Raw genomic sequence first — 25,790 nt, forward strand, 5'->3', positions numbered from 1 at the left:
CTCTGTAGATGGACTGCATTTTTCATAAGTCCTTCAGAGTTGTCTTGGGTCATTATATTGCTGAAAACAACTAAGTCATTAACAGCAGATCATCTTAAAATATTGCTGTTATTTTGTATACAATACATCACACTTTGTATCAGTTCATGTAAGTCTTTCCAGGTTTTTCTGATAGCATCCTGCTCATCATTTTTATAGCAAACTACATTTATATAGTACTTTTAAGAGAGATTTCCTTACAATAAACCCACAAGATTGATTATTGCAGCAATAATAATAGATAATATTTATATAGTACCTTATGCTTGAAAAAAAATTTTCTTCACTATAGTCCAGCATAGTAAGTACCATACATTTCATCCTTATCATCCTCATCATCACCATCACCATCACCACCATCATCATCATGTTACATTGCTCTTCCTTGTTTTCAATTTTTTCACAATTACTATTGCTAATTTTGTTTCCCTCCATCCTATTCCCTTCCCATGACATGTACTCTATTTTCTAGCTTCCTATACCTCCTCAAAAGTGTTTTGCTTCTTACTTCCCCCTCCCTTAATCTGCTCTTCCTTCTTTCACCCCTCCCCCCTTATCCCTTTCCCCTACTACTTTCCTGCAGGGTAAGATAGATTACTATACCCAATTGAGTGTGTATGTTTTTCCCTCTTTGAGCCAATTCTGATGACAGGAAGGCTCACTCACTCCCCCACACCGCCCCCCATCTTCCCCTCCACTGTATAACATTTTCCTTGCTTCTTTTATGTGAGATACTTTACCCCATTCCAAATCTCTCTTTCCCTTTCCCCCAGTGCATTCATCTCACCCTTTAATTTATTTTTAAGGTATCATCCCTTCATATTCAATTCATACCTGTGCCTTCTGTCTCAATATTCTACACTCAGTTTCCCTAATGATGAGGAAGTTCTTATGAGCTACAAGTGTTATCTTCTCATATAGGAATGTAAACAGTTTTATCTTTTAATATTCCTTATGATTTTTTTTTTCTGTTTACCTTTTTATGCTTCTCAAGGGTCTTGTATTTGAAAGTCAAATTTTCTATTCAGCTCAGGTCTTTTCATCAAGAATGCCCAAAAGTCTTCTCTTTCATTGAATTTCCATTTGTACCCTGAAGGATTATACTCAGTTTTGCTGGGCAGCTGATTCTTGGTTGTAATCCCAGTTTCCTTTCCCTCTGGAATATCATATTCCAAACCCTCCAATCCTTTAATGTAGAAACTGCTAGATTTTGTGTTATCCTGACTGTGACCCCACAATACTTGAATGGTTTCTTTCTGGCAGCTTGCAATATTTTCTCCTTGACCTAGGAGCTCTGGAATTTGGCTATAGGGGCAGTTAGGTGGTGCAGTGGAAAGAGCACAGGCCCTGGATTCAGGAGGACCTGAGTTCAAATCCGGCCTCAGACGCTTAACACTTACTAGCTGTGTGACCCTGGGCAGGTCACTTAACCCCAACTGCCTCACCAAAATAATAATAATAATAATAATAATAATAATAATAATAATAATAATATGGCTATAATATTTCTGGGAGTTTTCATTTTGGGTTCTCTTTCAGAAGGTAATTGGTGTATACTTTCAATTCCTATTTTACCTTCTGCTTCTAGAATATCAGGGCAATTTCCCCTGAAAATTTCTTGGAAGATGATGTCTAAGCTCTTTTGTCAGGTTGTACAATATTTTTCAAATTATCTCTCCTGGTTCTATTTTCCAGGTCAGCTGTTTTTCCAAGTAGATTTTTCATATTAACTTTTTTTCATTCTTTTAATTTTGCTTTATTGTGTCTTGATTTCTCATAAAGTCATTAGCTCAATCCCAAATTTTCAGCAATGTTTTTCTTCAGAGAGCTTTTGTGTCTCCTTTTCTATTTGACTTTTCAAGCTATTGATTTTTTTTCATGACTTTCTCTTTCCATTTTTTCCTCTACCTCTCTTATATCTTCAAAGTCCTTTTTGAGTACTTCTACGGCCTGAGACCAACTCATATTTTTTATTGAAAGCTCTGGGTGTAGAAGTTTTGATTTTGTTATCTTCTTCTGAAGATATATTTTGATCTTCCTTGACACCATAGAGACTTTCTAGGGTCAGCATTTTTTTCTGTTTGCTCATTTTGCCAGCCTATTTCTTGACTTTTAACTCCCTAAAGTAGGTCACTGCTTCCAGGATGCACTGTCCCAAACTTCAGGTGTTCCAAGGTAGTACTATTTAAGGAGAGGCATGTTCTCCACTCTCCTGGCCTGTGCTATGATCTGCAAGCAACCACAGGCCTGATTCCCCTTTAACCTGGAAAAGAATCCTGTTTTACTCTGGATATAAGCTCTGGTATGCCTTCACCCTCCCCCCACCTAGGCCACTTCCTAAGACCATGACCTGGTTCCAAGCATGGGCAACACAACAGAGTTCCACCACAGTGCCAGAAGAGACCCCTGTAATCTCTCCCTGGCCAACTGTTCATCCCCCTCACAGTTAGTGGGATAAGTTCCAGAAGTAGTTGCTGCTGTGACCAATTCAAAAGCTCCCAGGGCCTGATTCTCTGGGGCTGGTACAGGGTCTGTACAGCACAGCCACAGGTCTTTCACTCCACTCTCACCAGGGTACATCAGACCTTTCTTGCCAACCTTCTAAGTCATCATTGGTTGGAAAATGATCTCACCCCATCCTTTTGTGGGTTCTGCAGCTACAGGAATTGTCTTATGGCATTATTTGAAGGTTTTTGGAGGGATCTTGGGGATAGCTCCAGGACATCACTGCTTTTCCTCTACCATCTTGGCTCCACCCCCCTGTAGGAGATTTTCAAATTGATCCATTCATTCTTAAAGATAATTTGAGACTTTACCCCAAAAGTCACTAAGTGGTAAATACCCCTTATGGCAATGATTCCACTAATATACCAATATCCCAAAGAGATTAGAAAAATTACCAACATGTCTTAGAATAAGACTTTTCAAGACATTACTTTGAAATAATTCCTCCTGGCTTCATGATATGCCATTGAGTGATTAATGGCAGTTTTTCATCTATTTTTAAATTACTTTTTGAATTACTATTTTATTTTCATTACTCTGAGTATTCTAAGTTAACGCCAAAAAACATTAAATAATTTCTTGAAACTATAGTTTCTTAGAGACATGTTATTTCAATCTTAGATTTTTATACAATTTCCTATCAATATAGAAAGCATGAACACAGTACTAAATCTAAGACATTATATAATAGTGAACATATTTTTCTTTCAGTTAACAATTCATTTTGAATAGTTATTTTCAGGTCAATGATAATTATTAGATAATATAATCAGGAAATTTTGGAGAAAAAAGAAAAATCCATTCTTCTGGGTTTTTAAAAAAATTATATAAAGCAAAACAAATGTTATTTGAAAAATACAGGAATTCCTAAAATTTAATTGGTATTACTTATGACCTTCATGTCTGGCTATATTTGCTACATGAGAGCACCAAGTTAACTTTTAGTATTTATAATTTTCTTGACTAAAATTCTGTCCATAAGCTTTGTATATGTCAAATAGAGGTTGATCTGAAAAAAAAATAGATCTGGTTGGTTTTAATGGGCTGAGAGCTTATCATGGGTCATTATAATATAATTCCATAGAGAATGTAATATTTGCCTGAAATATATCTAATATTAAGAAGGTAATATTCCTACTATTATCTGACCTGATTTTAAGTTGCCAGGAGTAATATGTTGGCACCACATTTTTCAAAGGTCACCTGGAGAACATCTAGAATAGAGAGAACAGGATGGTCAAATACCATGGACCAATTGAAGTACCCAGGGATGTTTAATCTGAAATAATAGCTTTATGAAGGGTTGCTTTGTATGAGAGAGATTAGACTAATTTTTTCTGGGCCACGGAGAGCAAGATTAGGAATAATGGATAAAAGATACAAATGCAGATCTAAAAATAATGGGCGACAGATATAAAGGCAGATCTAGAAAACCAAAAGAAAAAGCTTACTTTTACAACTATTTTAAAGTGGAATAAGCTGTTTTTGAAAGTACTGAATTCTTCCGCACTAGGAATCTTCAAGAAAAGGTTGCTCACTTGCTGATTATGTAGTAGAGGGCACAGTTGAACTAGGTGATCTCTGAAGTGCCTAAGATTTTTTGATTTTGTGGAGAAAAAGATTCCTTTTTCAGTGCCACATTCCTTCAAGGTCCTGTGTTCAGGCCAAAAAGTCATCCTCACAAATCAATTCATGCTTAAGCATGAATAGCTAACCTTCCCAAGTTAATGTGCTAACCTCTCCAAGGTTATTTTAACAGAAGTCATATTTTAGAGTCACAATGCCTTAACTCAAATGAAGAAGCCTCAGATACTAGATTTCCAGGCTCTTCAAAGTGAGGTTTTTAAGCAAGCATTGTCTTTATCAGCAACCTTTCCTTTAATCATAACATATAGGCAATGACTTGCCCTTTCATTTTACTACACATCCAATGTGGAATCATTCTCTCTACAACCTGCAGTAGTGAACTAGGATTCAGAAGACTCCACTTTTCCTCATCTCTTTCACTTACTATTTAACTTTAAGCAAGGCACTTAACCTATATTGGTTACCTCATTGCAAAATCATTTCCGGAGAAGGTTACTTCTTTCTTTTACATCCTTCATTTGTCCCAACATTGTCACCTAAATCCAGTGCAAGTGGTATAAAAGGGCTAAGTCCTGTTAAGTAAGTCATGGAAATCATAATGAATTTGACTTTTTCATGTTTATTTCTCAATAAATAATTCCCATCCTATTTTCCCCAAAATTTATCCCTGAAGATGACGTTTGATCATATGAAACTGAGAGCAGAATATATTCTTTGATTGGTTTTGCTGAACTCCAATGTTTTGGTCCACAATGTAGTGTCCAGAACTTGTCACTTTTTATCAATAATAGTTCATTGTTGTAAACCATAAAAATTCCCTGGACCAGGCTCCCCACCCCCACAACTCCTTTGTAATCTCCAATACCAACTCTCTAATTTTTATGGTATGATATGTTGGAAGTTGTCTATTTTTTCAGGTTCATTGGAATTCTTGGGCTTGTTAATAATTCTCTTCTAAACTGTCTTCTTTAAGTATTTTATCAATGTTTTCTCTTTTCAGTTCCACCTAAATTTGTGGTTCAGCCAAGTGACCAAGATGGAATTTATGGAAAAGCTGTCATCCTTAATTGTTCAGCAGAGGGTTATCCTGTGCCCACGATAGTCTGGAAATTCTCAAAAGGTATGAACTTATAGGGTATTGGGTCTGCTTCTAAATTGCTATACATATGTAGTCAAGAAGTATCTCAGCTTTGAGAAATTCCCTTTCAACTAAATGAAAACTATAGCAACTCTGAAAAACCAGAAAATTGTAGGTCCAAATAATATCCATACTTTTTGGGTTAATCCCTTCATGTTGGCACATTAAGTACTTAGCAAAACACTTTACTAGTTTTTTCTCTGATACAAGTTTGAGCTTATCTTTTTTAACATAAAGCATCATATATTTACTGCAGTAAGCTATTTCTTCTCTAATTATTAATATTTCTTCTTTGTTTATATTAGTTTTACTTGTTTTTCAGCCTTTGAAATTTAAAATGCATATTGTGTTCATTAATCCTCTCTTTTTATATTTTTAATGTTTATTTGTAGGATGTGATTTTCTCAAGGAATACTTTAGCTGCAAAATGTTTTACATTGTTTCATCATTATCATTTTCTTTCACATAATTGTTTTTTCTATCATTGATTATTTGAACCACTCATTAAATTTTCATTTCTGTCTATGTCTTGTTTGTGGTCACTGAAACCCTGATTGTTTTTATTATATTATGGCCTTAAATTATGTTTTTATCATTTTTTCCTTTTAAAATTTTGTTTGTATTACATGGTCAATTTCTGTAAAAGTACCATGTGGTATTGAGAAATATGTATATTTTTTGGATCCTATTTAGAAAAATCCATGTCTTTACCTCTACTTTCTCCAGCAATTTTTTCAGTTCCACATATTGACTTTTATCTTTCTGTTAGACATCCAAAACTGAGAGAGGGACATTAATGTCTCCTGTCACTACTGTGTTACTTTAAATATTTTCTTGTACACATAGTTTCCTTTCTGAATTTAGCTGCTAAGACATCTGAGACATGTATATATATATATATATATATATATATATAAATTTGGATTCTGTGGTTCATTTCAGCATAATGTATTTCCCCTGCTTTCATTTTTATTTTTTTATTTTATGATTTGAATGTCTGTTTTGTTTTTTAATCAGATAACATGATTATAATTCATGCTTTGTTTATTCAGTTGGTGCATATTAATTTTTCCCATCCCCTCAGTTTTATTTTGTGTCTTTTTTTTCTATGCTTCCTCTAAGCAACAGATTGTTGTAGTTTGTTTTCTTATCTAATCTTTCACTTTCACCTTAACTAGCCAATTGGCATAGAATACATACACTGAGTGAATTTGGTGTAGAAATATATTCAGCTTAGAGAGGGAGAAAAGAAGAAAGGTGGGATCAGGAAGGATTTGTCATAAGAAAATCAAACTGACAAAAACTAGCCAAGTGGATAGCTGAGTTCCAAATAACCAAGGCTATGGGGACTGATTGCTGAGGCCTCTAGCTGACTTTTACATGCAGGTACAATTTAACCTGGGATCATTGCTCTTGAGAGGGAAAGAAATCATCCCAAACCTTACCTTAATTGGCTCTTCATCCTAATTCTGACTAGTCCAAGGAGAACTGTTAATTTCAGAGTTGCTAATTATTATAATGTTTAAGGACCTACAGTCTAAAACAATTCTTAATAATGGTCCCCAACAAAAAGGAAAAGTTTTTAAAAGGAGGGTATATAGTGTAGAAACATGCATTAGGTATGATCCTTTCACCTTGTGACCCAGAGAATGGCAAATGGAGGAAAATGACAATGAAGGCAAAATTTAATAACTGCACAATCATGAATATAGGGAAATTTCTATCATAGAACAACATTCTATCACCAGCAGAAATCTATATTTTTAAGAGCAAGGCAAAAAAAATGATGCCAGAGGTCAAGGTCTAAGGCAATACCCTGAACTTTTCAGAATAAGGAACCCAAAACAAGTTCCTTAGAAGAATGGGGGAAAGAAATCTTTTTTTTAAAAAAAAACCTCATAAACAAAGCCAATTGAAGGGGTGAAAAGGAAGGGGGGATTCACTTGATTAATTGACTGAAAGTGGGAGAAGAGAGAATTAAATAACTAGATAGAAGGTTAAAAAAAAAGTAGCCCATTAAGTTAAGTAAAACTCCAAAAACTAGGAAAAAGTTTAACAAATGGGAGGGCTTGCCTCTTGGGTGAGAACAAGAGATTTAGTGAGAACAGATTTAACTTAAAGTATCTTATTAAGCAAAAATAACTGGAGATAAAGTAATATCATTTAAAAAGGAAGAGGGAAAAATCCTTATTAGATTGGATTACACAATGTGATAAAGCAAAAAAAAAATACTGTCAGATTGTTTAAGAAAATAAAACTCTTCAATGTGTTACTGACCAGAAACACACCTATAAAAAGACATACACTGAATGTGTGAACAAACATTTTAAAAAATTGATACCAATGCTGCAAAAATTATTCTTAAAAATTTAGAAAGAAAGCTATCTTGAAGACTTGAGACAAATATAGTCCTAGTACCTAAACCAGGAAATTATAAAACACAGAAGAATATAGAACAAGATAATTCATGAATAATACTTAAATTTTAAAAATATGAAATCTTGTCAAACAGACTAAAGCAATTCATCCAAGAAATCATTCATCATGTCCAAGTTGAGGATAGTTCACTATTAGGAAAACAATCTGTATCCCTATTTACTCAAGATTTTTTTAACTTGGCAAATCCTAGTGATGTGAAAAGAGATACTAATCGAGATAAAAGTTTCAATAAAGTCTACATAATCAAACCTCAATAAATCAATTGCATATCTATATAATAAGAAAAATCCAAGATAAAGTAATTTTTTAAATCCCACTCAAAATAACTACAAAATGTATAAAACATCTGGAAAATTAAACTACCAAACTATATAAAATATTTGTATAGATTCAATAACAAGGTGACTTTTAAAGAAATAAAGAAAAGCTTAAATAATTGATTTAAAGGAGGAATGCAGAATTTGATGCAGTAGCACATTCCACTCAAGAATGATATAAATAGGAATATTGAATGAGGAAAGGAGAGTATAAGGTGAAGGTACATTGGTTTATAGAAGTGATAGTGAAGAGAAGGTTAAAAGTAATGACATATAGGATAAGAACCTATAATAAAAAGGGAAATTAAAGTATCATGAAAGGAAAATATAAGAGAATAGAATAAAAAGAAATACACAATTAACTATTATAAGTGTGAGTGTTGAATAGGATAAATTCACCCATAACACGGAAAAGGGCAGTATAAAGGATTAGAAAGCAAAATTCAATATTATGTCATTTATGAGAAACACATGTGAAATATAAAAATTCAAAGATTAAAATAAGTGGTCCAAAATGTGTCACCCTTTAAATAAACACAATAAAGCAAGATTAGAAATTATTGTTTCATATAAGGCAACAGCAAAACAATAGATTCAATTAAAACATGAAAAAACATGGGAAAAGTTTTCTAAAAGACAATATAGACAGTGAAATAATTTCAATATTTAAATACTTAATACATATGTAACAAATGGCATAGTATCTTCTTATTTTCCTTCATACTCAAAGAGGACCAAAATAACATCACTACATCAGGGTCAAGATACAGTGTGTCTAACTGTGGCTAATCAGAAATATATGAGCTCAGAAGGTCAGGCACAAATAGTCTGCATGAACATTTGGAGTGCAGATGTCTTTCAATTTGTACCTATCACATTTCTTTTCAGCAACTACAATTCTGCTTTGCTCACAGAGCAGAGAACCTTCTCTGATCTGGACAAACCATGCTTGGTGGTCCCATACCAGTGTCTCCCATGTCTCACAATTGATTCCAGTTTTTCAGAGAGATCTTGAGGGTGTCCTTGTATTGATTCTTCTAATTTCCACGACAGCATTTGCCATGTGTGAGTTCTCCATAAAATAGACTTTTAGGCAAACAAACATTTAACACTCAAACAACATGGCCAGCCCATCAGAGTGGCACTCTCTGCAGTAGACTTTAAATGCTTGACAGTTCAGCTCAAAAACCTCAGTGTCCAGTACCTTATCTAGCCAGGTAATCTTCAGAATCTTCCTAAGACAATTCAAATCTAGGTGATTCCATTTCTTAGCTTGGCATTGGTATACTGTCCAGATTTCACAGGCATACAACAATGAGGACAGCAGAATGGCTCTATGGTCCTTCAGTTTGGTAGGACACTGAGACAGCTCTGTCAATGCATTTGTCAACTTCATTTATCAACATGTACATCCCTGGAAAGTATGCTGCCAAGGTAAGTGAACTTATCCTCAGCATTGAAAATTTCTCCATTTGTTGTAACTGATGGTTCCACATACGAATGCTGTGGTGTTAGGTGGTGAAGAATCTGTTTTCTTGGTCTTAATAGTCAGCCCAAAATTAGTCCAAGTGACAGAGAATTGATCCATATTCTGTTGTATCTCAGCCTCAGAGCCTGAGTGCAAAGTCATGTGTGAACAAAGTGACACACCAACTCCCCCTCCACTTTTATATTGTAGCCTTTTCAAAATAAATAATTTACCATCATTGGGGTAGCTGACTTTAATTCCATTTTCATTCTCATTGAAGGCATTTGACAACATCACCGAAAACATGATAATAACATGGGAGCAAGCACACATAACTGCTTCATACCATTATTGACTGGGAAAGCACAAGAGCATTCTCTATTGTCCAGAACCCATGAAAGTATGCCTTCATGGAACTGGTATACAATACTGATTAACTTTACCAGGCAACCAAATTTTGCCATGATCTTCCATAAGTCCTCACTACTTACAGTATCAAAGACTTTGGTTAGATCAATGAATGTTGCATACAGACCTCTATTGTCCTCCTGGCATTTCTCCTGGAGTTGTCAGGCAGCACCATATCAGCTGTTCCTCAGACCTTTCTGAAGCCACACTGGCTCTTGGGTAGATGACCATCTTTGAAGTGAAGGATCAGCCTTTGAATGAAGACTCTGGCAAGAATTTGCCAGCAATGACTAAGAGATACCCACCCCCATGATTGTCATAGGACAATCTGTTTCCTTTTCCTTTATAGAGATGGAAAATGGTGGCATCCTTGAACTCCTGGAGGATAACCTCCTCTTGCCATATAACCCAGAAAATTTCAGTCAGCTTTTTTATGAGCAGTGGACCCCCTGCCCTATAAATCTTTGCTGGAATGGAATCAACACCAAGTGTTTGGCCACACAAGAGAAGCCTGATGGCATTCTAAACCTCTTCTTCAGATGGAAGTTTGGCTATACAGGGATTGACTTCAACCAAAGGAACACAGTTAATGGCTTCAAGATTGGTTGATGACAGTCTGTTGAGAACATTATGGAAATGTTCCATCCATCTTATGTTTATCATTAACCACTGTGATTCCATCAGCACTGAAGAGTTGAGATGTACCATAAGTCTTTGGCCCATAAATAGCTTTCATTGAATCATAAAATGTTTTGGATTGTTATTATCAGCATAAAACTAAATTTCATCTGCTTTCCTACTTTAGCTAAGAATCCTGTATCTCTCTAAGCTTTGTTTCCTCTTTTCTTTTCTTTTCTTTTCTTTTCTTTTCTTTTCTTTTCTTTTTTCTTTTCTTTTGTTGTTTTTGCAGGGCAATAGGGGTTAAGTGACTTGCCCAGGGTCACACAGCTAGTAAGTGTCAAGTGTCTGAGGCCAGATTTGAACTCAGGTACTCCTGAATCCAGGGCCTTTGCTTTATCCACTGCACCACCTAGCTGCCCCCTCCACTTTACTTTTCATGAGGTTGAAAACTGCCTTCTTAGAGATGGAAAGCTGATGGTAAACCCTGTGAAGTTCTCATTTCTCATTGAGTAATTTCTGAATTTCCCATCATTTTCTTCAAAACAGTCTTGACATTTATGAATGTTCTGGGCCAGGTGAGTAAATACAGTGCTGTACACTAAATCTCTGAAAGCTTTCCACTCCCTTTTTGCTCCACTGCTGCCAAATATGTATTGGCTGAGCTCTCCCTCCAAGTTAGGAACAAACTGTTCAGGCATGGAGAAACACTATCATGTATTCACATTAAGTATGTTGATACTCATCTTGCCTTGGGGCCATCGCTTTTGTTGAATGAGAATGTTTAGCTTGGAGAGGATGTCTAGGATTATTTTAGCACTCTACCACATATCACCTTCATCACACATCCTTTCTGTCTCTTCTCTTTACAATGACATAGGTTATTAAATGCCAATGTTTGCTGTGAGGGCACATCCATGAAGTTTTATTTCATTTAGGTAAACAGGCGACAATGTTGATTATGGTAGATGCACAAGTCTTCAGTAGTAAGTAACCACTGCTATTACTATTTCCAATTCCATTCCTCCAAAGGACTCCCTGTCATGTCTGATAGCCTGTGCCTACTCTGACATTAGAGTCACCAAGAATTTTGAGCTTGTCCTCTTTCAGCACATTGATGATGAAGATCTCCAGTTCTTCATTTTTTGTTGACCTTATCATGTATCCTTATGGTGGAAGCATATGCACTGATGATGGTAGCATGTCATTTTACTGCAAGTGGCAGTCACATTGCCATAAACCTGTCATTTACTCCTCTGGGGAGGTGTCATGAAAATTTCTAAGTAGCAGGGTCAGATGAAGAAAAAACAAAGTCTCCAAGCTGTAGAAAATAGGTTTATTGAGATAGGGCCTATCTCACAATAAAACCGGTCTCAGGTCTAGGACCCAAAGTCCCCAAGCCACAGGTCCCAAGGGTTTTTATACACAATCAGGACTCAAATGTATTTATACATACCATTTTTAGAGAGATTCCTCCCATTTTACAATCCACCAAAACATATATTTGATATAGAGTTAAAAGAAAAGACAACCAAAAATGGTGCACATCTATCAGACAAAATCAAAAGAAAAGAAAAGTTGCTAGGGGTGCTGATTTGTCCTGGCAGACAGTTCAACTTTTGATCATATCTAAATAGATATATCTCTCTTTACCACAGGATTGAAACAAATGTGATATTGTCTAAGAAACAAATTGACATCCTGGTTTCAACATTCTTCTAGCACAGCTAATAACGAATGTCATTACCACAGTTAAATCACATATCTAAGGGGTAAGGAAAATCTTACAGAGGCATACAAGCTCATTATTTAAATTTAATTGCAAAACATATGCCAGTTTCATGGTTCTCCCTATCACTGTGGCCACTCCAAAAATAAATATGTAGCCAGATCTGACTTTGGTAAGCTGGCCTTCATTTGCTACATTTGTGTCTTACATTCAAAGAACAATTCCAATATTATACAAATTATTTTCAAAACTAGCACACAAAAAGGAATTCTCCCAAATTCCTCTATAACATAGAAATGGTCTTCATATACAAGACAGGTAGAGTCAAACTGGAAGAGAAAACTATATAATGATATCTTTTATGAACATTACTGCAACAGTTTTCATTAAAATTTTAACAGAGGTTAGAATAACATCATAATTATACAAATAGATCAAATTAGATTAATACCAGAAATGCAGGGTTGATTTATATTAAGAAAACTATAAACTTAATCAACTATAATAGTAGATTAATTGATGTAGAAAATTTTTGGAACAAAACAAAATAGCCATTTCTGTCTTTTTAACTTAGAAAAATAGTATTATATTGATATTTCTTTAAAGTTATATGTGTGTGTGTGTGTGTGTGTGTGTGTGTGTGTGTGTGTGTGTGTGTGTGTATAGCCAAGAGCTTGGTCATGGGGATGAACTACCAGATTCCTTTCCAATAAAATCAGGAGTGAAACAAGGATATTCATTGTCAACTTTTCTACTTGATATACTACTGGAAATGTTGGCTACAGTAAGACATAAGATAAGAAAAATCAACTGAGGGAAACAAAATATGTGCTTTTTATGGATGATATGATAGTATATGTAAAGAACCCTAGAGAGTCAGCTAGATGCCACAGTGGATAAAGTACTGGGCTTGTAGTCAAGAAGATTCCTCTTCCTGAGTTGAAATCTGGCTTCAAACACTTAAACTATGTGACCCTGGGCAAGTCACTCAATCCTGTTTGTTTTGGTTTCCTCATTTGTAAAAGGAGCTGGAGAGGGAAATGGCAAACCACACCAGTATCTGCCAAGAAAATCCTAACTAGAGTCATGAAGAGTTGTACATAACTGAAACAATTGAAAAACAAATCACAACAAAAAAGTCAATTAAAAATTAATTAAAACTATAACTTCAGGGGCAGCTAGGTGGTGCAGCGGATAGAGCACCAGCCCTGGAGTCAAGAGTACCTGAGTTCAAATTCGGCCTCAAACACTTAACACTTACTAGCTGTGTGACCCTGGGAAAATCATTTAACCCCAATTGCCTCACTAAAAAGAAAAAAAAACTCTAACTTCAGCAAAATTATAGGCTATAACTAAGTCCACACAACTCATCATTTCTCTATAAAACCAACAAAGTGATGTAGGGAGAAATAGAAAAAGAAATTCCATGTAATATAACTAATATAGAAAATGCTTTGGAATCTACCTATTAAGAAATAAAAAGAACTAAATTAACAAAACTACAAACTATTGTTTACAAAAAAGGACAGGCCTCAATAATTAGAAAAATATTACTTGTTCATGGGCAGAATGTGTCAACAGAATAAAAATAATAGGATTCAATTAAATTCAATACCATACCCACCATACACCTAAAGATTTCTTTATAGGACTAGGGAGGAAAATTAATTCATGGGGGCAGGGGAAGAGAAGGCAATAATCTCAATGGAAATTTTCACATGAAGGGAACCTGATATCAAACTATCTTTACCACAAAGCAATAATTCTCAATGCAATTTGGTACTGGTTTTTTAAAGTGAATATTGATCATTGGAAGACATTAAATATACAACATACAGGACAAAATGAGGACACAGGAAAGGGAGGGAGGGAAGAAGAAGGAAAGGAAGTAGGAAGAAGGCAGGTCACTACTGGAGGGAGGGAGGGGGATGGCACATATGTCAAAGACACATGTGGAAGGGAAGTGGGGCCCAGGACAGAAAACTGGAAAGGGTACAGGGAATGGAGGGGGCACACATGAGGGACAGACAAGGACACAGAAGAGAACAGCCGATATGTAGGCTGGGGAAAAACATGTATTACCCCAATGTGGATTTACAGAAGACATGCAAGGGCCAAATATATTGGCCTGTGGGTGGAGTAGGCAAAAATCTCTCTGTATGCCAGATGTCTGAAGCCAAACCCTGATCAACTGGCTTCTGCTTTTATTTGGAAGCATTTTGTTGTTGTTGTTGTTGTTGTTGTTGTTGTTGTTGTTGTTGTTGTTGTTGTTGTTGTTGTTGTTGTTTGGTGTTTTTTTGGGGGGAGGGTGAGTTAGAATTTTGTTTTGTTTTGTTTTTTGGTGGAGGAGGAGTAGAACAAAGGTGCCAAGGTGAGGGGCAGGAGTGCAGACAGAGAGGGTGGTGGGGAAGAGAGCACAGTACTGTAATGTACAGAAAAGTTAACATAGTTGGGTTTTTTGGATTTCTTTCATAATGCTTTAAATAAATTTTAATTTGCATAATGCAAATTTATGTAAAGCAAGAGCTGTCAATGTATATGTAAAGGCACTTTAGTAACAAAAGTTATTAAAGCCCTTTGAACTAATTATACCACTAGATTTATACCAAAAAGAGATAAAACAAAGAGGAAATGGTACTACATGTACAAAAATATTGATAGCAGCTCTTTTGTAGTGGAAAACTGAGAGTGTCAATCAATTAAAGAAACAGCTGACAAATTGTGGTATGTGTATGTGATGGGACTCTTACAGAATAAGAGATGAGAAAACTGGTGATTTTAAAAAGACATGAAAAGACTTGTATGAAATATTGGAGTGAAGTAAGAAGTACCAGAACAGTGTAATATAATATAAATATTTTTGGTTTGTTTGTTTGGTTGGTTGGTTTTGGGGGTTTTTTTTGCGGGGCAATGGGGGTGAAGTTACTTGCCCAGGGTCACACAGCTAGTGTCAAGTGTCTGAGGCCGGATTTGAACTCAGGTACTCCTGAATCCAGGGCCAGTGTTTTAACCACTGCACCATCTAGCTGCCCCCAATATAAATATTTTTAAAAGAATACTTTTAAAAGATTTTTATGAACTAATAAAGAATAAAATAATCAGGATCAGGAAATAGTTTATACAATAATTTATATAATTACAATGTATAAGACAATTTATACAATTACATTATAAAGACAAATAACTGAAAACCATAAGAAATCTGATCAATAAAATGAACTTCCCATTATTCTACAAAACCAATAATGACATCTATCCTTCTCCTGACAGAGAGGTACATGGTATAAATTAAGATTTTTTTTGAATGCAACAAATGAGATTATTTTGTTTCTCTGTACAGAAGGAATGTTCAGAAGGATTTTTTTCTTTTTCTTCGCTTTTCAATGGGAAAAGGTATCAAAGGGGAAAATAGATTTCTATTAAGTAATTTTTTAAATTACAGAATGCACAAAATATGATTAAATTTAGCAAAACATTCCAAATGTCTGTATGAGTATAATAATATCTCCTTAAACAATTCCTGAAATGAAAGACAATTTAAATAATTATGAGAATATCCAATGGTCATGAATGAGCCATGGCAGTAGAATAAAATTATTGTGATGAAATTAATTTACAGATTTAGTTCCATATCAAATCAACCAAAACTATGCTTTACAGATCTAGACATGATGCTGACAAAATTATTCAAAGAGGCAAAAGATGTTTGGGGGGAAGCAATTTTTCAGTTTTTCAGGGAAGGAATGACACTTCTAGACTTTAATCTACTTTATACTCTATGATCTACTTTATTATCTACTTTGTACTATACTTTATAATCTACTTTAATCTACTTTATAAATCATCAGTTTTGCACAGGTTAAAAAATAGAAAACAGATGAACAATAAAAAACACACCAAAGACATTTTTAAATAATGTACTCATTACCCAACTGTTTACAAACTCCAAAACATAAATTAATTAGGAAAAAGCTCTATATTTGATAAAAATTTCTGGGAAAATTACAAAGTAATGTGGAAGAAATTAGGATTAGATATTCATCACCATATACAATAAGCTCAAAATGAATATAAGATCAAAAAGGAGAGGAAGGAAAATTAACAAAATAAAATTGAAATCACTAAAATAAAATTATTCAGAAACAATTTTATGTCACTATATGCCTGAAAAAATAAGAATTTATAGGAAATTATCTTCATCTTTATTCTAGGGTTTCTTGCTACTGTGAAATGATCTCTGAGACATTTCCTGAATTTTCTCTTTCATTAGATAATACTTGCTCATTATGATATTTGTTCAAAGTTCTTTGTTTTCTTTTTGAAGTTAGTTATATTCAGTCTTTTGTCTGTCTTATGATCTTCTCTGTTGATTTATCTCTTTGTGGGCTGGGCCTATATAGTCAGGCTTTCATTTTGGATCTTTTGGTTTTTCAGCTTTTCTCTGATATTTCTTTTTGCCTGATATCCCAATGGGGGGAAATGTGTTCTCTTTAAAATACAACACTAAAAAATGTCAAGAATAATTTATTCAGAATATGGCATCTAATTTGGAATTATTTATGTTCATATATCTCTATCTATCTATCTATCTATCTATCTATCTATCTATCTATCTGTCTGTCTATCTATATTTCCACCACTTGACCCAGATATCCAAATGCTATGCATATAACCCAAAGAAATTTAATGATGAAAACTGATTCTATTTTCATGAAAATATTTATAGTAGTATTTTTATAAGAACAAAGAGTAGAAAAAAATCAAATTGTGGTACATGAATATTGTGACTAAGATTCTAGCTATATTGTCTAAAAATTTAATGAGTGGTCGCCAATAAATTAGAAGCTTTAGCAAGAGTTTAGACTTTTAAGCATTTATTAAGGAGCATAAGAATTTGGTGAAGGGAGAGAGAAAGAGGCCTAGATTCAGCTACCTATCTCAGGTAGCCAGCGACTCCTGCTCCACTCCCCCCTGAGGTCCTCGCGAAATAGACAGAGAGCGAGCCTCGCCCCTTCTTCATCCCACAAGCCTCCTGTGGAAACTGGGAACATCTCATACACACACACACACACACACACACACACACACACACACACACACACAGCCCCAAGCTAATTGGCTTTGATAGACAGTACCCATGAGCAAATGTCACTTCATGACGCCAAAGAACTGACTTTCCAAGTCACATGGCTTGTGCTCAGACTCCTTCTCCTCATGGTGGAGCTTTCCTACAGTAACTCTCCAGTAGGTGGCGTCACTCGAATTGTCACAATATAATGAAATGTTATACTCTAAGCAACAATGAGTATAGGGATTTCAGAGAAGCATGGGCACACTTATACAAATTAATGAAAAGAGAAGTCATGCAGAATTCGGACAATATACATAATAGCTAGAAAATGAATGCTTTAAATGGATAAAAACAACAAAGTAATTTTAACTGGATGCTAAAAATTATAATGACCAAGTATAGAACCAAAGAAAATACATAGTAACATTACCCATATGCATCCTTGCAAACATGAGAGACATAACCAAGAAGCAAAAGATGAATAAGCAATTTTCAATGAAGGACTAATGAAAAAGTTTTCCAAATAACTAGTGATTAGTAAAATGAAAATTAAAACAAATCTAAAGTTTTCCTGCACATCCATCAGATTGGAAAATAAGACAAATATTATAATTGTTGGAGGGGAGACAAGAAAAAAGACACAAATGCAATGCCAATGGAACTCTGAATTGATCCATTCATTCTGAAAAGAATTTGGAACTATGTACTAAACTGTGATTACCCTCAAACACAATGATGCCACTTAAAGACATACCCATAAAGAAATCAAAAAGAAAAAAGACCTATGTGTGTGGGGGCAGCTAAGTGGTGCAGTGGATAGAACACCAGGCTTGGATTTCAGGAGGACCTGAGTTCAAATCCAGCACCAGAAACTTGAACTTACTAGCTGTGTGACCCTGGGCAAGTCACTTAACCCCAATTGCCTCACACAAAAAAATGACCTATGTGTGCAAAGTATTTATAGCATCTCTTTTTTGTCATATAAAAGAACTTGACATTAAAGGAATGCCCCTCAGTTGGGAAACAGCTAAGTATGATATATGAATGTATTGGAAATTGCATTGTGAGAAATGATGAAAGGGATAGTTTCAAAGAAATCTGAGAAGACTTTATGAACTGATCCAGCATAAAGTAAGGAGAGCTGTGTTTATACTATAAAGAACCATGTATATAATATGCAGAACTATGTATAAACAGAACAATGTATATAATGACCATTTTTTTTAGTGACGCAGTTGGGGTTAAGTGACTTGCCCAGGGTCACACAGCTAGTAAGTGTTAAGTGTCTGAGGTCAGATTTGAACTCAGGTACTCCTGACTCCAGGGCCAGTGCTCTATCCACTGTACCACCTAGCTTCCCCTATAATGACAATTTTTAAAAGAAAAACAATGTTGCCAAAGTAGGAGACTAGGGGTTTGAAACATTGCATATATGCTGAGCTTGATGTGTTTCTTTTGTTTTACTTTCTTTTTTTCTTTTATTCTTCATTATAAAGGTTGGATTTAGCGGAACGGAAAAATGAAAGATGGCATATTTGGGGAAATATAGGGGACACAAAACATAAAATATTAATCATTTTAATGAAACCTTTTAAGAAGACAATTTAATGATAAATTAAGTTTAAATGCTTCTGCCTGGTCCCTCCTAATAAAAAAGAATATGTCTTCCAAGTCAAAGGAGTTGTTCCCAACAAAAACAAACAATACACTTCAAATAGTGGCCAGATAAATCCCCTTATAATATTTATAAAACAGATGACCCATCAAACTTATTGAAAGATTAACACTTTTTAAAAAAGGATGTGGTTCTGAGATGTTTTCAGAACACATGATAAATATGTTAAAAGACCAAGTCAAAGAAAATCTCTTCACAGCACAGTTATAAAGGCTGTCAAAAGTTCTTTTTCAGGGGCAGCTAGGTGGCTCAGTGGATAGAGCACCATCCCTGGAGTCAGGAGGACCTGAGTTCAGATCTGACCTCAGACACTTGACACTTACTAGCTGTGTGACCCTGGGCAAGGCACCTAACCCCAATTGCCTCACCAAAAAAAAAAAAAAGTTATTTGTCATTTGTTCTTTCATCACTACTCAAGTCTGTATATTTGTGTCAATTATTGTCAAATAAAAACAGAGTTTAAATTATTCTAATGGTTATTCAGTGTCTTTCACACAGAGGTCAAACTAGTATATGCTTTCTACACGTGTTCTTTGTTAACTTCAACATGGCCCTTGAATGCAGCATCCCTGAAGTGTTCTTATTCAGTCATAATTATTTCCTCTAATCATAAGAAATTCTTTTGGGACTAAGAAAGGTATCCATTTCTAGTCTTGTTCAATTTTTATTCATTGTTTAATGTCAATTGTTCAGTTTCAATAATGTATCAGCCAAAAAAAATAATGTATCAGCCATTTTACTTTAAATTTGGCTTTTTATCCAGAAGCTATCTCTAGACTTTTCCCCCAATATGTGAGTTCTTTTGAAGTACTATCATTGTAAACCAAGGCATTTCTTTCCATAATATTTTTATTTGAATGGGTACACAGCAAGGAAGGTTATTGTATACCATATCTATCTGATATGATATTAATGTAAACATCCACTTTTATAAAGCTTGCTATTTTGAAGTGACTTTTACGTTTTGTGTCCATTTGACTCATCTTTTTTTTATCCTATTCCAGGTGCTGGGGTTCCTCAGTTCCAACCAATTGTCTTAAATGGCCGTATCCAGGTTCTCACAAATGGTTCTTTGTTGATTAAACATGTTGTAGAAGAGGATAGTGGATACTATCTCTGCAAGGTCAGCAATGATGTGGGAGCAGATGTCAGCAAATCCATGTACCTCACTGTTAAAAGTAAGAGACAAAATGCCTTTTTAAAAATCTAAGTTTTCTCATGATATGTATTTGTAAGTTATACATTATGATTTGATTCTGTAACTAGTATGAACTTGAGGAGGGGGAAAGACTCAGTAAAATGTTAACATTTTTGAATAAACTTTTATGATATATTAAGTGCTATGAAAATTGGCTCAGTGAATAGACTTCTTGGCCCAGAGTCACAAAGACCTGAGTTCAAATCCAGAATGAAACACTTACTAGCTGTGTGACCCCTGGCAAGTAATTTAACCTCTGTTTGCCATAATCCACTGGAGAAGGAAATGGCAAGCCATTACAGTATTTTTGTCAAGAAAAGTCTGTGAAGAGTATTAATGTGCTATGATCCACAGGGTCATAAAGAGTCAAACACAGCTGAACAGCTACATGATAATAAATGCTGTAAAACTAAGCAGATTTGCTCCCCATCTCCATTGACAATAGTGACTAGTACAGGTTGCAAGAAAGCTAACAGATGTGTGTGTATATCCCTAATGTCTTTAGCACCTACAGTCTTACTGTAGTAGTATCATTATGGGAACATCTTATAAATTGATGATGGAAATAATTCTCTTCAAAGTTCCATTTTTAAATACCTTCTTATATGTGAAATGATTTTTCATATGTAACTCACATAATTTTTCTTCTGAAGATTACTATGAAACCATACACCTGGCAATGAAATGGCAAAAATATACTAAAGCTTCACTTTAACAAGATCTTTAGGATTCATGCTATTGGGCCACTTTGAAGTTCAGTATATTATATCAAGTCCTTTTGGTATTTTAGTGATAAATTGATTTTTTATGGGTTCTGAAATTGAACTAATTGAATTCCACTTTAAAGCAAGCAAACACTGTTATGTCTATCCATAAAAATGACTGTCAAGAAATCTATTTCCTCTGTTTGAATAGAACAGAAAAAATGAAAATGATAAACTGCATACTTATTAAACCCAAATCTCTTAGAACAAGCGGTGACCTCCCCAAGAGGGACCAAACATGAGACTATACAATAGAACAACCTTGAAGGGTAAAGGGGAAGAAGTAAATTTATATGCCAGAATACATGTTTATATTTTAGGTCATCCTTAAAAAGTCAATCAGCAAATAATATTTGGAGAATGTCAAAGGTGGCACGAATACTAGCACTCATTTCAGTTCTGATGTGGAGATTAAATAAGAAACATAATGGTCATTGAGGAATTAACAAAAGGTTTACTTTGCTCTAACACAGCAAGGATATGCAACAAGGATACAGTAGCACTTAGCTTTTTCTGGACGTGTTTCTTCCTTGTTTCCATAATAATACAATTGGTTTTCATGGTGAAAAGTTTTTGAGAAATAGGCCAAGTCTGAGACATCCAGATTGCATGTATTTGAGACATTTTATATCCTTAAGTGACCAGGAAGCTCCAGTAGGGAAGCTGAGGTCAATGAAGTTACAGTTTGTCTCCTTTTAGGGAAAGCTAATCTTTATAAATGGAGAAGGAAATTGCAAACTGCTCCAGTATCTTTGCCAAGAAAACCCCAAATGAGGTAAAAAAACAAATCAAGCACAACTGAAACAGCTGAACAGTAACAATAAGCCTTGTAGAAAAAAAAGGAGTCTCAGACTTGATGGCCTTCTGAAGATCATCCATTTCAAGTCCCCATATCCTTCACCCTGATAACCAGTTACAGGGGAGGGAAGGAGAGAAAAAAAAGCTGACAAATATTAATCCTATCACTGTGGTACAGGAATTCTTTATGAGCAATATTTTTACCTATCCCCAGAAATGCCTTAGAGGAAGAAGATATTTCCTCATCATTTTATATGTAAGCAGCAGGTGGAAATACTCAGCAAGCCAAAATCAACTAATTGTGTTCTTGCACTAATTTGGTAGAGTGGCCTCCTTTTTTAACTCAGCTCACCAAGAATGGCAACCAGAAATTTGAAAAAAAAAGTACTCTTACTGACACATTGCCCCTCATATGTCTCTCACCAGCTTGCAATTTATTTCTAAATGTATCTATATACAAAATTTCTATACCTGGATTGTATTTTCTGCTAACATTATTCCCCCAAGTACCTAGATTGTCTCCTTCCTAGAGTAAGGAAGACCATTCTTTTCCCTTTGTGTGTAATTCATGGTTCAAAGGGCTGAATGCCCCCTGATTGGTTTATATTTGACTACTCAATGCCCACAGGCAGCAGGGTGGAATTGGTGAAAGTAGAAGAAATATCATTCCAACACCTCTTCAAGTTCCTGAGGGGAGAGAAAAACTCTGGAAAGAAATGACATTTGGAGATGTCTATCATATCCCTGTCCTCAGTTTGCTATACTAGAGATTTGAGTACTTTCTCCTTGGGTGAGATTTGGCACTCTCTTGGTTGAACTGAGTTATCTGACTCCCAAAAGGAGGGCTCATTTAATCTGTATTATCTGGTGTGTATATATAACTTTAGATATAGATAACAGAAAAGACAATCTTGTTGAAGGAGATGCCTTGGTAAGAACTAAGACTACCTCTTCATGTGACACAGTGGTGAAAGAGCAGATAATGGCAGATGGCATCTGAGTAAGATGAAAGAAAGAAGATGGGAGAAGAGGGAGCTCATGGTGAATGGACTCAATTTTTTCTATTAAACATTAAACAAAGTTCTCATGTTTCCTAACCATACTGATAGTCTAAACAAACAGTATTCACTGTTCATCATCTGCAAAATTCTTCCATTGGTCCTGACCCCAAAGGAGAGAGTTTTAATTGTACAGTTCTATGCACCCATGGAACTAGTTTAGATGAAGATCTCTGTCCCTTCCCTCTAAATTCTTTCACATGCCAGACATGCAGCCTAGAAGGACTTGTCATGATGCCTCTGTCCTAGAGTATCTCCTGGGCTTGGTTTAGCTAGTTGAAAACATTGATAAGATCAGGAAGAGCAAGTCTCAATTGTCCACTATAAGCTGCCATGGTCTAGTTTTGGTGAACCTAAGGCTTTCCATTTGTCCCTAGAGGTTGCTGAAACAGCCTACAAATATATTGAGCCCATAATAGCGCTTTCCTCTATGCACTGCCCTCTGTAACCTTCCCTGAATGATCCAAATGGAACAGGAGTTTTAGAAGACTTCTCAGACTTCAGTGGAACACTACTGACCTAGTGCAGAGTTTTCCTTTATTAGCACTCCCCAAACCTGGCTATCGATAGCTTTCTTATGAACCTCATGTTTTAGGAGCTATGTTCCCACCTGGGCATGATGTTTTTCCCCTCTGCCTACCTGGTTATGTGGAGATGGCCTCTGTGATTCCTCCCTGCTTTCCCATTCAAACTGAGAGCACAACTTCCTAAACCACAACTGTCCCAGGGTTTTGCCTCCAACCTCATATTGATCAGGCCACAGTTGTGATGGCATAAAGGCTTTTACCATTCTGGTAGGGGGTCCATCCAGAAGGCAGGATCAAATAGCTCCTGAGATTTACTAGGCATAGGGTATGACAGGCTTTATGGAGGCTGTAGACATGCAGTCTATCAAATCCATTTCCTTTGGTATCTTCACTCCTTTCCCCTAGAGATCCCTACTGGTGAGCTGGCTGCAAAGGGTTCTCATATTTATAAGGTCTGGTATAAATAACAATTCATCTCAGCCACTTAAAAAGCAACAAACAACATTCCTCCTCTGGAGGTTCCAATAAATTTAATTGATTCTGTTAAAAATAAGTGCCCAGAGTTTCATTACACTTTGGAAGTATTGACTTCATTAGACCCACTTGACCAGCAACAGCCTCAGGGTACAGCTCCTGATCCCTCAACAGCTCCAGCAAAGAGTTGCTCTTCCTCCTGGGAACATGGATAGGAAGGAAACAAGGAGCTTTCCTACCATTATTGGGAAATGCCCAATCTCTGCCCAAGTCTACTCGCTTTCTCCTGCCTCTGAGCTTAGCAAAAAAGTGGAACCATTGGGTCAGAAACTATAGGGTGAGTTTTGGCTGAGAGTACTCAGTCTCTATCCTCATTAGGAGAGAATCCTTCACTTGCCAGCCACCAGGACCATTAGCTAGCCGCCTGTCAGCTAAAGCTCCCTCTACCAGAGAGATTCTTTTCCACTAGATTTAGAAATCCATAAAGCTTAGAGAATGTAGCCTATTCATGGTAAAAGAATTCCTAAGCAGTTAGACATTTCAAGTGAAATTTTTACAATAGGGTATATTGTCATTAATATTCCTCTCAAATAGCAAAATGATATTCGATTCTTGTCCTGCATCTATCCTGTATATTTAAATGCAGATTTCTGTAATTCCATAACCCATAATGAAAAGCAACCATTTTTATTATCAGTTCTGCACAGGGTCTAAGTGGTTTCTATATGCAGTTCCTACAATGATAAAAGAGCATCCCTTATCAAATCAAAGCAGGCCGTTCTTTCAAGTCAGTTACTTTTGGAATCTAATGAAAAATTATCTGGCTTTCAGATAACAAATACAGAAGCTCATATTCTTAACTTACATTCATAGACACAGGTGTTCATCTACACATATACTCACACGCAAGATTAAGTACTTTGTTCTCTGCATCAGATTTTCCTATTATAATTACAAGCATAAAAGTGTATATGTATTTGCATGCCTGTGTGCATATATTACATTTAGTATGAAATTTAATAAAATAGCCAATAAAGTACATATTATTTCTGAAATACAGCTAACTAGAATGATAAGGCTCTAGGATAGCATTCTTGCCCGTTCATATCATCAATAATCAATTTTGTAATTCTTGGCATTTGGTAAGATGTTATCTTTTTCAAAATTAATCTGTGTCTGTCTGTGGTTCTCAGATATTCATGTCAATCCTGTTACCTTCTTCCTTATTCGTGTCCTATATCATTAATCCTTAAATCAAACAATTCTCTAAACCACCTTTTCCACTTCTTATATCAGCACTCTGTGGGATTTCTTTCTATTAATTGAATATACCTAATACATTTTCCAAACTCTGCAAATTCTTCCTAATAACATCTCTTTATAAAGAGAAGCAGAGATGTACTACTATCAGTGGGTGGTTGATTGTATTTTTTCTTCAAATTGAAAGGTGAAAATAAAACCTTAAAATACCACATGACTAGATGACAAAAGGCTTATCACATAAGCCACCAAGGTTTTTTGTGTCTGTGTGAATCTGTTTCCATGATTATTTCCCTTTGGGTGTTTTTTTTCATTCTGCAAGATTATGTTGAGTTATATTGTCATATAATGGGAAATGAGAACATAGATCTCTACTCACTACCCTCAACAAATAAGTTTAACAAACATGAATTGAGGTACTACTATTTGCAATAAGCTGTGTTTGGTTTTCAGGATACAGAATCCATACCCTCAAAATATGTATATTCCACTGCTTCTCATACACAAATGCTTAAGCAGAAAAGAAAGTTTTTAAGTTACTAAGGAGTACTAAGAGAACCTAAACTCCAACTGTAGTCTAGGTTTAAAAAAATGAAAAAGTAATTATGATGGAATAATATTGAGCCCGTTTTTGTTTTTTAACCTTTTAAGCTTTTTCCCAAAATAGAAAGGGATCTTAGAAATCATTTAATCCAGGAGCTCTTAACCTGGAGTCTA

General features: G+C 35.3%; 1 protein-coding gene across 1 annotated transcript in view; it reads left to right on the forward strand.

The window, feature by feature from the left end:
* DSCAM (DS cell adhesion molecule) overlaps nt 1-25,790 on the forward strand; it is a 715,945-nt gene that overhangs the window by 450,385 nt on the left and 239,770 nt on the right. The window contains exons 10-11 of the mRNA XM_043997664.1: nt 5,132-5,251; nt 19,999-20,172. Coding sequence (XP_043853599.1) covers nt 5,132-5,251; nt 19,999-20,172 — 294 coding nt within the window. The remainder of the gene's footprint in view (nt 1-5,131; nt 5,252-19,998; nt 20,173-25,790) is intronic.

Source organism: Dromiciops gliroides, chromosome 3 (genome assembly GCF_019393635.1).
Source record: "Dromiciops gliroides isolate mDroGli1 chromosome 3, mDroGli1.pri, whole genome shotgun sequence".
Classification (NCBI taxonomy): Eukaryota; Metazoa; Chordata; class Mammalia; order Microbiotheria; family Microbiotheriidae; genus Dromiciops; species Dromiciops gliroides.